Below are 12975 nucleotides of genomic sequence, written 5' to 3'. Positions count from 1 at the left end.
GACTGTCTCTTTTGCTCCTTGTTGAGTCCCAAGCATCATGTCTCCAGCATTAACAATAAATAATAGTAATAATACATTTAATCAGTATTGAAATCAACAAACCTGCCCTTCTCATCATAAGAGAACTGAACAAGCCCACAGCTCATGTGTGTGCATGCTTTTGTGAATACGGCCCTTTGATATGCCCCCATCCCCATGTCTGAAAGGACTACACTGGCAAACAATGACAACAACAACTACAAAACCCAATTCTTAAATAACATATCCCAAAGAATATCACCCCCCCCCCAATGGAATATGAGGGATCGTTTGCGTTCTCTCCTATGGCTTATCTCGTCAGACTGTTATAAAACGCATGCCTAGCGACAGGGATTATAGTGCACCCTTAGTTATAATGCTCATATCCACGCCTTCAACTTTCCTTTTGTGATAGTCATTGATTAGCAACATTCAAAGGGCCACCCAGGATTTAGGATTTGTGAGACACCCCCACCTCCAAACAAACACAGAGCCCAAAGCCAGCCTGTGAGTTGAGCATCAGGCCACACCCCAAACTGTCTGGTACTACTGGTGCATCACACTGACCTCTGAAGAGAGGGCTGTGAAACATCTGTGACAGGGAGCATATGTGTGTGGGCTGCCAGGGCTCAGAACACAGCGGAAGGGATCAGAGGCCATTCCCACACACCCCACCACAGGGCAAGACCATCCCAGATTTTCATGTGCTATTTACCTGAACTTGGTTTTCAGTTAGAAGATTTTGTTTCAAAAGGCTGTTAGTGCAAAAGAATAACGTTGAGGGTCGCTGTAAACAGGACCCTGAGATTTTGCCCAAGGCTTCTAGTCAAGGAGAATTTGGGACATGTAAAATCTTTGGGGCCTTCAGAGCATTTTTAAATAGCAAAAGCTTCTCTGGCTTATGGAGGCTGGCTTCAGGAGATGTTACATGTCTGTCATTGATTCCTCTATATCTTATTTCTAAACTTGGCACTCACCTCCCTACTCCCCAGTCTTTCTTTCCCTATTGAAACCCAACAAATGCATTATTCCTAGATGGGGAGCTGACCCGGACTCCAGATACAAACCTCCATAACCTTTCAAACAGTTTGGATCCGATATCCCAACATGGCAACAGATCCCTACCCCTATGAGAGGCCAAATCTGAACAGCCCTTGGACTTATGAAGCTTATGACTTCAACCCTCACTTTCTCACTCTAACCAAAGTCCCTGACTGTCTTTTGTAACCAGAGAACAACATATTCCCTTGTAAAACATTTGAAAGAGGCAGTCAGTTTAAAATATACAATTCTGTCTGAAAACTTTTACCTACTGCTGTTCCACTCATCCTCTAGGATTAATGTAACTGACAGAGATTAGAGGGAAAATGTGAGTTGGTTTACTTTGTGCATTTGTGGGTATAGTTTCAGTGTTTGACCCTCTAGACAATCAGATCCCCCTGCTGTTTGGATGGCAAGCAGCAGAGAAGACAGAAACATTTTTAAATGCAGGCCAGTGTAGATCCAATTTGAAGTTACCCTCATATGGACAGCTCCCTGCACCAGGGGAACTACATCAAAGACGGCTCTGCACAGACGCAGGGGTTTGCCCAGGCACATGCAGTTGCCAGGATTGGGCCTGTGATTGTAGATAGGGGGACTCAGGGGCAGGAGTAGATGCTGCAACCATTTTTACCCCATTTCTTGCAGTTTGGCTAGCTCTCAAGCCGACAGTGCCCTTTCACCTCAAGCAACCGTTTCTTGGTTCCCTTTTTTTTTACACATCATTGTGTCCACTCTCAGTCCTGTGTGGGCTCTATACAAATCCCATTGCAGTCTCCCAATGGTGCTCAAAACCAACAGCAAGAGAGCAAAGTGTTTCGACGCTGGGCTTTAAAAGCTTTCCTGGGGGAAGGCAGATTGGTGTTCGGTGTAAAGGTCGCAGATGTCTGCTGGGGCCTGGGAAGCCTGGTGACTCATGCCGCCATCTTGTTCGCAGGCCCATTCACATTCTCAGTAGGCTGTAAGGGCCCTAATTACTTGTCTTAAGGTCACCGATTGCTCTAAACAGGATCTGGCTGTGCAGGTTAAGGAAGGGGAGCCCCCCGTGCTGGGAAGCCAGGGAAATCTCGCCTGAAAGGCTTTCAGGAGAGCAGAATAAATAACGACAGGTGGCCCGGGTTGAAAGGAACAGACTGGAAGGTGCCTGGTTACCATGGCGACGGGGCCCAGCTTTCTGAACAACGGGCTTTTTCTTTCTCTTCTCACCTGCCAATCTTTCCCCCGCTGTAACTCTGCCTCTGCAGGAGACAAGCTGTGACATTTACACTCCCACTAACAAGCTGGCTGCGTGATGGGCAGACTCCTCCTCGGGAGAGCATCTGCTCCGGAGCGGTGTCGCACAGCCCAAGTGGCGAGGGCTTGAAGTTCAGCGCGGGGCCCGGGTTCTCTCTGGCAGTTAGTGTAGGTTCCGTACGTTTCTTTGTATTATTATTAGCGTTAGTAAGTGAGGATCCCTGCTTTGAAGCAGCAAGTAAAACCATGGCAGGGCAGGTATTGTTGTCAGACAATGGTCACACGCCGGAGAGCTGCTTTCTGATTAGAACCCCAACCCCTCCTGCAGAGGGAAGAAAAGGAGTAAAAGAAAAGAAGCTGACAAGATACCACTGGAGCAATTTCATTTCTAAACTGGGACCCTGCCCGACAGGCTTTGTGATAAGCTCATGCCGTGTGATTTCAGCGCTCCTCCTGGCTCCACTGCAGCCCAGCTTCTCCCGGGGACTCTTAACGCTGTTATTTTGGGGCCGTGTTACTCTGGTGGCAGTAGTGAAGTTTAGGCGGAGAGCCGTGGGCTTTGCAGCCGCTGTCCTTAGTTGAAGAGGTGCAGTCACTGAACTTCTCCAGCAGCTGGGGAGGAGGAGGGAGTGATTTTCAGTTCATTCAATTTGCAGGACTGAAATAACACAGGAGGAAGAAAGCAGCAGCTGGAACAGTAAAACAGTGTGAGAGATTTGAACAGCAAAGTGGCCGTGGTGGATCTGCCTTCTTTCACTGGCCAGTTTGGAGCCTGGCAGTATGGTGCTGTCAGGACTAGGCATTTAAACCGGACCAAAAGATTCATAGCTAGCATAAGTCAGACAAAGAAATATGTAAATAGGAGCATGATTACCTATCTGCCAGACCCCACTTCCATTAAAACCAACGGAAAGATTCTTCCCATTTGAACGTGACAACTAAGCTGGAGAGGAAATAAGAGGATACTGTGGCCAGAAATGGTAGTCCAGGATGACAAGGAGAATAAAACATTGAGGAACCCGCTTAGATCTTCTCAGTTTCCCTGTCGGGCACCTGAAAACCCTTTAAATATGCCTTTGGAGAGGAGGGTTACACAACAGACTCTAACCCTGTATCTCGTGAGCTGCTGCTCTGCCTTGTCAAATCGCTGCTAAAACCTCCTTAAAGACTTCAAGTGGCTCTTAAATTTGACTCCAGGTAATCTTCAGAGAAAACTTCCCCGAACAAAACATAGCCAAGATTGGAAGAAAACCGTGTAAAGATAAACCACAGAAAGATTCCTGCAGATGTGGTGGCTGCAGAGACAGAGATTCCGGGAGGAGGAGGCGATGTTGCACTACCCATAAAGCTAAGAGGACCTGCAAATTAACTGCAGTTAGAGAGAGCATGCTTGAAAGAATGGGCTAGCTAATAAACTGATTGACATGGCAAAGACTATGCAAGAGATGGAAGCACACGCCTTGAGATAAGCTTCTGGAGCAGGTAGACTTCGTGGTTAAACACCTGGGGTAGATCTCAATACTGTATGGCCACAAAGTACATTGCACAGTGGAGGTTCTGCATTCAAGGCTCTTGGGACCTGGGTTAATTGAGAGGGAAAAGAAATCAAAGTTAAAGACTCTTCCATCCACCCAGATTCTATGCACAGTTGACAGCTGTTACTCAGTGTAATACTTCCATCTTCCGGCTGAAAGACTCAGGTGTGGGAAATTACGACAGTTACATAGTGCCCCAGTATGTACTGTGGTACATGTTGTAAAGGGGGCAGTGAAATGTTCCAAGAGGAACATTAGAAAAAGGGCTTCCATTTGCTGACCTGCCCAGCTGGATAGTGCTGGTCAGGACATGGTAAGTATAACCTGTGAAAACAAATTAAAAAAACACAAAAAATCAAAATTCCAAAAAAGTTAATTTTCTCCTGAAATTTTTCATGGAAATTTCTCCAGTTTTTCAACAAAACAAATCAAAAACTGCGTTTTGAAAACCAAAGCGAACCAGCAACCAAATTTTCCTCTGTTTTTGAAAATTGAATTTATTTATTTGTTTATTCTGGTCTGTCAAAAAAAAAATTCACCCCAGAATATTTCCAAAGGAACAAAAGTTTTCACAGAAAATTTTCATATTGAAATTAAAGGTCACTTTTCTTCTAAAAATGTTTTCGACCCAAGAATCTTCACCAGCTCCAAGAATTAGGGGGACTTTCTAAGATACCCTTAGTTAATAAACCCTTAGGCTTTATCTACACTAAGGCCTATGTCAGCAAAACTTATGTCATTCAGGGTGCAAATATTCCACCCACTCCCCCCCACCCCCCGAGCGACATAAGTTACACCTACATAAGCACTAGTGCATACTGTGCTGTGTCAGTGGGAGAGCTTCTCCCACTGACATAGCTTTATGCCGCTCATGGGGGTGGTTATTTTATCCCATTGGAATAGAGTGTCTTCACCAGACACGCTGCAGCGACACAGCTGTATCTGTACTGTATTGGTACGGGCTGTACATTAGACATCCCCTTATTCACCTACAAGTGGGTTGGGGTGCCTGTCTAGAGCCCCCATGAGTAAGGCAGTGAATGACTGGAAAGTCCTGTGTGGCCCTGAATTATTCAATCCTGGATGCCTTTTTAGTGCTTGTGTAATTTTGACACTTGTCTGAAAACACCCGTTTGTATCTTTCTGGCCACGGATTCCTCCCCCCTGACTGAAGTGGCTTTTCAGGGATTTGGTGTCTGCTGCTGCTTGGAGTAAGACCTGCCCAAGGAATGTGACCAAACCAGTCCTGAAATCTGCATAGCCCAGGAAATACACCCTTTGGTTCATAAGACCCATGTTGGTCAGAATGCCCATTCAGCATCATGAAATGTCCCGAGCTGATGGAGACTGCATGTGAGCAGAGCTCTGCTCTTCCCAGCAATTAGTGCCAGAGTTCATTAAAGCTCCTCTTTAACTGGTGGATCACTGATGAGCAACAGAGGGTTTTCCCTCCCTGCTCAGTGGCTCTGAACTCAGCTCAGGACACCTGACCTACCAAGCACCATCAGCCTAGCCCTAGCCTCTGATGTGGCAGAATGGAGTGCTAAACGCCCTGCCACTGGGCCTGCCCTCAGGGTTCCTGACTAGCGAACAAGTATCTATCTGATATCACAGTGCAGTAATTAGCACTTAGCAGGAAGGTCTATTTAACTTTTAACCGGAGGAGGGAGTGTGGTCTAGATGAAGGAGCAGGGGACTCAGGAATTCTTCAATTCCAGCCCTGTTCTGCCAGGGACTTGTTATGTGGCCTGGGTAAACCTCTGCAGCCCAAATTCAGCCCCGGTGCAAGTGGAGGCGAGTCTGTCGGCTTCAGTGGGGTTGCACCTGCTAACACCAGGGCTGAATATGGCAATCTGTGACTCAGTTTCCCCATCTGCTAAAATGAGGCAGCATGATACTCGCTTACTACCTAGAGTTGCCATGGGGATTAATTAGACAGTGTTTGTCACATCATTACACAAGTGTCAGATATGAGTAATTGCAATCAATAACCCTATTCACAGAGATCAAATAATTAAGTTAGACACGCATCTCAGTTACACATGCAATAACTGCCTTTTAAATAGAAATCAAACTCAAAGCTGAGGACTACTCATCTCCAGTGTCACCTCAACCTGAATATTGCACTGAGAAATAATAATAATTTTGTTTAAAAAGCCATCTTGATGTGTTGCTCAGCAACAGACGTTGCGGGGGATACAATCTAGGCCTAAAGGAACAAGCATTTTCAAGAGAATGGGTAATTTCAGGAGAGACATCGGGGACAAACAAATGTCACAAACATGAGAACATTTTTTTTTCTTTTAAGCGATAATTTAAACTAGGCATTTTGGGTAAATAAGTATTTACGTTTGATTATTAAAACGCGGAACCCAAACCTTTACATAGAGCTATATTGCTGGAGTAATGTTTATTCGTTTGTGTGAGGGAAACATTAGATTGAAAAGAAATTAAATCAAAAATTGAAAATGCTCTTAGAAATGTCGTGCCTGTGTTTAAAGAGGGAGATGGTGACATGTCAATGTTTTGTATTGTATTGTGCTTCTTAGAGAGCAACTTCATATTCATTTGGTTGTTCCCCCTCCCACATGTCCCGTCCCCTTTTCCTTTTTTTTTCTAGGACAAGACAAGCGCTCTGAGTCTCAGCAATGTGGCCGGAGTTTTCTATATCCTGATCGGAGGGCTCGGACTAGCCATGCTGGTTGCCTTAATCGAGTTTTGTTACAAGTCCAGAAGTGAATCGAAGCGGATGCAGGTGGCGACACATTCCCAGGCCTTTTACATCTCTTTGACACCACCCAGGCTCCTAAGCCGGATGCAGCCCAGACCCGGGGTGGAAACCCATGTTATAGGGATGATGATGTGAACACACTAGTTGACGTGTTTAGAAAGGAAAGAATGAGAATGGATGGAGGCAGCTCACTAATATGCATACATGAGTTAATTAATAATCGTATCAGATCTGCACCATTGGATAGTGCAAATTTAGATCACAAATACAAAGCAAATTCCTAGCATGAATGACCATAGGAATATATCACGATTCCTTCCAGTCAAGCTTCAAGAAAACCAAGGCTAGCTCTTCAAGGCTGCAGTCTGTTGGGCTAATGCACCACTGCATTTAATTCAGTTTCACACTGGTGTAAATCTGTGCAAAAATGAATGGAGTTGCATCAAAACAAAAATGGAGTCACTCAGTAGTGACTCGGGTCCTGTAATTCCATTAAGTGTTACTGTGCTAATGCGATTTATATTTAAGCAATAATGTTTGATGCTTAGAGCATTTACTGTGTCTTATTTCTGGGCCAATTCCTAAGTCCAACAATCCCAGGTAAAAAGAGTACCATTAGCTCCATGAACACCATTTTCCCAGGAAATGCATTAGTAATATGCACCAAAATCTTCCAAAGTGTATGCCACATTTTGAGGCTCTGGGACATAGTTTTTAATAAACTAGATCTTTCCCCTCATGTACTGTTATCCTTTCAGATTGCCATGACATAAAGCAGATAGGATTAGACTAGAGACTTCTGGGCATACAGGTTTAATAACCGTAGAGTGCCTGTGGAATGAGTTCATTGAGTTCATGAGTGCCTGTGGAATGAGTTGATTACCATTTATGGGTAAAAGTTTGGCATTAATTGTGCCCTTCGAAAACAATCTATCCCCTGTATTTTCCACCTTGACCATTCCAGTGAGCATGGAAGCCAGTCAGAATGTGACACTAAAGTTATTCCTATGAGATTCTCATTTCTCTGAGCACTAAAATTACCCAGAATTGAAACATTAATAAATGATCATCTCTTCAGTGTCCATGTTTCTATTTCAACACTGATAATGTTTCATCGATGATGATAACACATTTAATCAGCCGAATATGTGTAACATCTCTTTCCCCACTGAGATTTAAAAGAAGCCCTAACCAGGGAGAGTTAGGGAAAGGTAAAGGAAGCAGAGGAGTTGTGTTTTACGTGCAGCTAATATGGCTGAATCTAATACCGAATCTTATTCCAAAATAACTGTTCTGGAAGAATTGTTCTAGAATAGCTATTTAAGTAAGTTTCCAGGTGTAGACAACCTTAGACTTTGTGTCAACTGGGAAAATGGTCAGGTTTCCTAGCACATCTCATTCTTCCCAGTGTAGACAAAGCCGTCGGCATATGCTTAACTTTACTCATATGAGAATGCCTTAAGTGTTTGCAAGAGCCTTAATGGTCACCAGGTATTTAAATGGTCAGTAACTTACCCTGTCTATAGGTCGAGTACTTTCTGCACAGGACATGTGTGCCCTGTATCTCAAAGTGTTACTGAATCATTAAACTTGGAACCTAGAAGAGGTGTAAGCAACTAAAATAGAGGCAATATAGAATTGCAGAAAAGCAAGAGCCTTGCTGGAATTAGGGAATGAAGGCAAGATATAGACAAAGGAAGCAAGAGTATTTCATATTGTGATTTTCCAGACATTGCTAAGGACAGGGGGAGACCCCCCGTCCTTCCTAAAAAGGGTTTTTGTTTGATCCCACAGCAATCAATCAATGAAGCCATAAGGACTGCAACCCTTCCCAGGCCGGCCACAGCAGGAAGCAGTGGAGAAAACGGACGGGTGGTCAGCCACGATTTCCCTAAATCCATGCAGGCGATTCCATGCATGAGCCACAGCACCGGCATGTCTCTGGGAGCTACGGGATTATAATCGGCCATGAAGCGTTGCCTGGGTGAGAGCAGGGTCTCCCCAGCCTCACCTCTCCAGTGCCAAAACCAAACCAAACAAACGCAAGAAAAACGACGATGACAAAAGGGACAATTCGATGGATCTTCCTGAGGAAATCAAATCTATTTTCTTTTTTTGTTTTCTACTAGATCCACAAGCAGGAGAACAATAGCAGTCTGTACTGCGATAAGGAGAGGGGCAACAGGATTCAACAGGCTCACGGACCATCCCAGAATGCGGGACCACTGGAACACTGACGAGGACTGTGCCATTTTGTTTTAACTTGGTTGTTAATAAGTCTTAGTGTGTGCAATATATATATTTTTTCTTACCAATTCGTATGGTGTCAGGGTGACATCATATCTCCCCCTTCCCCGCTCAGCCCTTTAATCAGGTTTAGTGTGGGAGGCAAACCATAATGTTTGAGCTACTAACTACGAAAGGAAAATAAAATAAAAGGCAAACCTATCTCACTGGGGTGTCAGCATATTACCCTTCGATTCATCATGATTCTGCCGTCTGTTGCTTCAGCATCCTGGGGGCAGGGTTGTCGTAACAAGACTGATGGGGGGACCTCTCCGTTCTCCTTATAAAAGAAAGGACTTGAGAGACTAGAAAATAACTGAAATCTACTTTGGTGGAGAAGGTGGTAGAGAGCGACTGGATGGAGACAATGCCGGAAATTGTCACTGGAGGTGGAAGAGCTGACATTACTCAAGTTCAACGTGGTAATTATTCCAGAGATGATTAATGGTGATTCAAGGGAAAGCTGCTCTGAACTGGGGGCATGAATCCATACCAGTCCCCGCAGAGAGGAAATCCCACACATGGCAGGCTACAGCGGACCGTGCTAATCAGCAGTGGACTAAGATCATGGCAGACTGCTGCATATGGAAGTGATAAAGCAAATATAACAGCCATCCAAACCCCCTGCCTACCTTATCTGGGATTAATAGGCAGTTGTCACCCATCTCCTCACTGCTTTGCTTCTGTATGTGCTCCCTTTGATGGCGGAACCACCTTGAGCCTGGAGTAAACCATCCACCAGTTCTCAATGGCTGCCTGCTAACCAGTAAAATGGAGCTAGAAATGGTGGAGCTATCCTGGAGACGTTCCTGCTTTTGAGCTGTGAAATTCCCCTCTGGCCAATTGCTAATTAAAGGGGACATTTCCCGGGGTGCTGGCCCCACCAGCCTCTCGAGAAGAGCCAAGATCTCCCGCAATCAAGCCAACGAGGAGGACATCCCTCAAGCACATCACAAGCTTCCTTGAAGTTGAATTCAGCGTCAGAAATCGGCTCTTCTCCCAGCAGCAGTGGGTTCTGGCCCGTTTGGCCTCAGCAAGGAGGCGGAACTCACAAGTGGCCAGCTGGTTCCCTGCTTGGCACAGAAAAGACTGTCTATGATCCAAACCCCAGTGTTGCTACTACTGGAGATGAAATGGCAAAAATCCACAGTGCAAGACATACAGCAGGGGGTCCAGCTGCTGGCAATGTTGCCCCGATTGTATCTATTTTTATTTTGTAATTATTTTTGCTACAAATTTTTCATTTTGTGACGCTGCCACCATGGACAGTAGAATGCTTTTTGTTTGGGGACAGGGAGGACATCCCAATAGCAAATCAGTTAAAAGGGGACCTTCTCGAAAGATAGAAGACCTGTCAAACAGTGACCCTTCCCGCCCCATTCTCCCCGCACACTTCCACCATCTGTGTCTGGACAGTAACTTAAGAATTTTTAAGGGGTTGAAGCTTCTTCCAAAAGTCAATGACAACCCTGCACAGTGACAAGGAGCTGCTACCAGAGGCTCCTGGGCCATTTTATGTATAAAGTAACAGAGACTGCAATGTGGCAAGTGGAGAAACTGGGGGGCTAGGGAAGACAGGTGGAGGAGAGAAAGTTTGATGAGAAAGTGACAGGCAAATAACTTGAGCAGGTCTGTGATGAAGATTTCCCTGCGTGATTTTTCATAAGCCCGTCTGGCTGCAAACTAGTTCTCTTTAGCGCATGACTCATGGTGCAGTGCTGTATGTCAGCAACCTTTAATGACTGGCCTGCTCTGAACTGTTCTTTACCATTTATCTATTTGCTACCCATCTATTGTCTCTGGCTCTGCTCCTCCTAGGGTCATCCTCATGAGACTGGCAAGTCAAAAGCTCAAGGACCCTAACTAGGGCACAGCATGTCTTATTCCTTGTGTGTTCTCTCTCTGCCAATGGAAACCCTGTAGGCTCCATCTTTTCATGCAGACAAGCACTTTCATCAACCACTCAGAATAACTCTTCAAGGTCACCTTTTCTGCGCTTATTATTATTTTTTAATCCACCATTTCTTTTTTTTTTTTTTTTTACTTCAGTTCTGTATACGAGCAGGAGTGGAGCAGGCAGTGAGAATACTTACCTGTTTCTGTCTCAGAGCTCTTCTGGGAAAGTCTGCTGCCTGATTCCTTTCTTGTCCTAAGACCTTTCATAGCCCACAGTTATTTCACCACCTGAAATTGCACTGAGAGCAGGCTGCAGAGATTCCCTTTTCTGTGGAATTGGAAATAAGCCCCATCAACCTTCAAAGACCCCACTGCCTTTGTGGTAGGGAATCAAAGAAGCTCTGGCCTGCAATTGAAACAGCCAGTTAGATGGCCCTGCAGGAACAAATTTTCTGTGATAGGCCTGAATGCCTGTGACAATAAGACATGAGACTCAATCTTAGAATGCTTTTGATCAATGGAGGGGTGAAAAAAGGAATGAGACAAAAGCGTGGAAAAAATGTTAACTTGTAATATGTATTTTTACTACACTTTTCTTAAAAATAGAATAATGGGAAAACTCTTAAGGACATTGACATTTTTTCTCAACAGGAATCCATATTTAACAGTTTCGGCTTTCATTAAATTTTGTTCTTTGGTACCTGGATCTTTTATTTAACAGCTATCTTTGTTTTAACTCTCGTTCTTGGTAGAACTGCAAAGGGATTTTGCTTGATCAAACATAGAAACACTTTTTTGTTTTGTGATCTCTTTTGCCAGTGGTGTTTTTAATTATACATAAAAAATGAAAAATATCATCTGGAATTTAAGTACCGAGATTCCACAGTCCATTTTTCATAGCTGTCCATGCTGTTTTGTGCCAGTGCTGGATGTGTGGAAATGAAAATGATGTTACCCAGAGACAATCTTACCCAACCTGAATCAAACTAGACTTCCTTGATTTTTGCTGTGTCTGACTTGTGAACAGCAGCCAAATAAACTGCTTCAGGTTCAAATTGGGAATCTATCAAATATTTACCCAAGGGTGAAGGCAAAAATATCATTTGTGGTGGTTGGAGTGGGGGGATGTTGATGGCTTTCTTGTTTGTTTGGCATTTTTTTTTTTTTTTTTTTTTTTTTTGGGGGGGGAATGGAATAGGAGGATTTTAGTTTGTTTTGCAACCAACGAGGTATTGTCAGCTCAAAGTCAATTCAGAACCAGCACTGGTCCAAAAACCCTTCCCAATCTTGGCTTTCATTAGAAACGTCACGGTATCTCAGAGGCTGGAACGCTTCACATATTTCTCATTCTTTTTCACGCAGTTAGCCTGTGGAACTCCTTGTAACAAGAGATCGCTGAGCTGAAATGCTAGCAGGATTCAAACAGATCGGGTACTTACAGCGCTAATGATATCAGCTACGGTTGCACTACACTTGGAGCTAGGGTTATGAAGGACTGAAAATGAGGGGTGGGAAGGGGAAAACATCCAAAGTTTAAAAGGCATATAAACCTTCATACGTCAGTGTAGAAGATGACCACTAACTGATGCGGCTTAGGAAGAAACTTTTCCTGCGGGCATGTTATTTCATAATTGCCTATTGTACACTTTCCTGCATCTCCCTCCAGTCATTGTTGGAGGCAAAATACTGGACTAGATGGACCCTGGGTCTGATCTAGTCTGGCAGGGCCAGTGTTCCCACTCAATGAAAGGGAATCCATTTTGGCACAAAGTACAGCAATTAGAGATGGACAAGAAATGTAAGAAGAATAAGCCCATGCTCCTGCAAAAGGATCCTCTCATTGTGGTCATAAAAGATGTGGACAAATTGGAGAGAATTCAGAGGAGAGCAAAAAACATGATAAAAAATATTTAGAAAACCTGACCTATGGATACAGGTTAAAAAAAAACAAACAAACAAACCCTGAGAACATTTCGTCTTGAGAAAAGAAGACTGAGGGGCACCTGATAAAAGTCTCCAAATATGTTAAGGGCCGTGATAAAGAAGATTGTGTCCAACTGTTTCCCATGCCCACTGAAGGCAGAACAAGAAGTAATGGGCTTAATCTCCAACATGGGAGATTTCGGTTAGATATTAGGAAATGCTTTCTAACTATAAGGGTAGTTCCGGAATAGTCCCCTTCCAAGGGAGATTGTGGAACCCTGGTCATTGGAGGTTTTTAAGAAGAGGGTTGGA

At 44.2% G+C, this 12975-nt stretch overlaps 1 protein-coding gene across 4 annotated transcripts in view; it reads left to right on the top strand.

Moving 5' to 3' along the window:
• The window catches only part of GRIA1 (glutamate ionotropic receptor AMPA type subunit 1), a 157100-nt gene extending 145654 nt beyond the window's left edge, over nucleotides 1–11446 (top strand). For all 4 annotated transcript variants that reach the window (XM_067567154.1, XM_067567153.1, XM_067567152.1 and 1 more), the window contains 2 exons: nucleotides 6448–6582; nucleotides 8332–11446. In XM_067567154.1, coding sequence (XP_067423255.1) covers nucleotides 6448–6582; nucleotides 8332–8520 — 324 coding nt within the window. In that variant the 3' untranslated portion in view covers nucleotides 8521–11446. The remainder of the gene's footprint in view (nucleotides 1–6447; nucleotides 6583–8331) is intronic.
• The last annotated feature ends 1529 nt before the right edge of the window (nucleotides 11447–12975 follow it).

The sequence above is a fragment of the Emydura macquarii genome, unplaced genomic scaffold (assembly GCF_026122565.2).
Source record: "Emydura macquarii macquarii isolate MOO-44397 ecotype Brisbane River unplaced genomic scaffold, CSIRO-AGI_Emac_v2 contig_2768, whole genome shotgun sequence".
Classification (NCBI taxonomy): Eukaryota; Metazoa; Chordata; order Testudines; family Chelidae; genus Emydura; species Emydura macquarii.
Note: the sequence above shows the minus strand (reverse complement) of the source record. Positions and strands in the feature narration are given on the sequence as shown.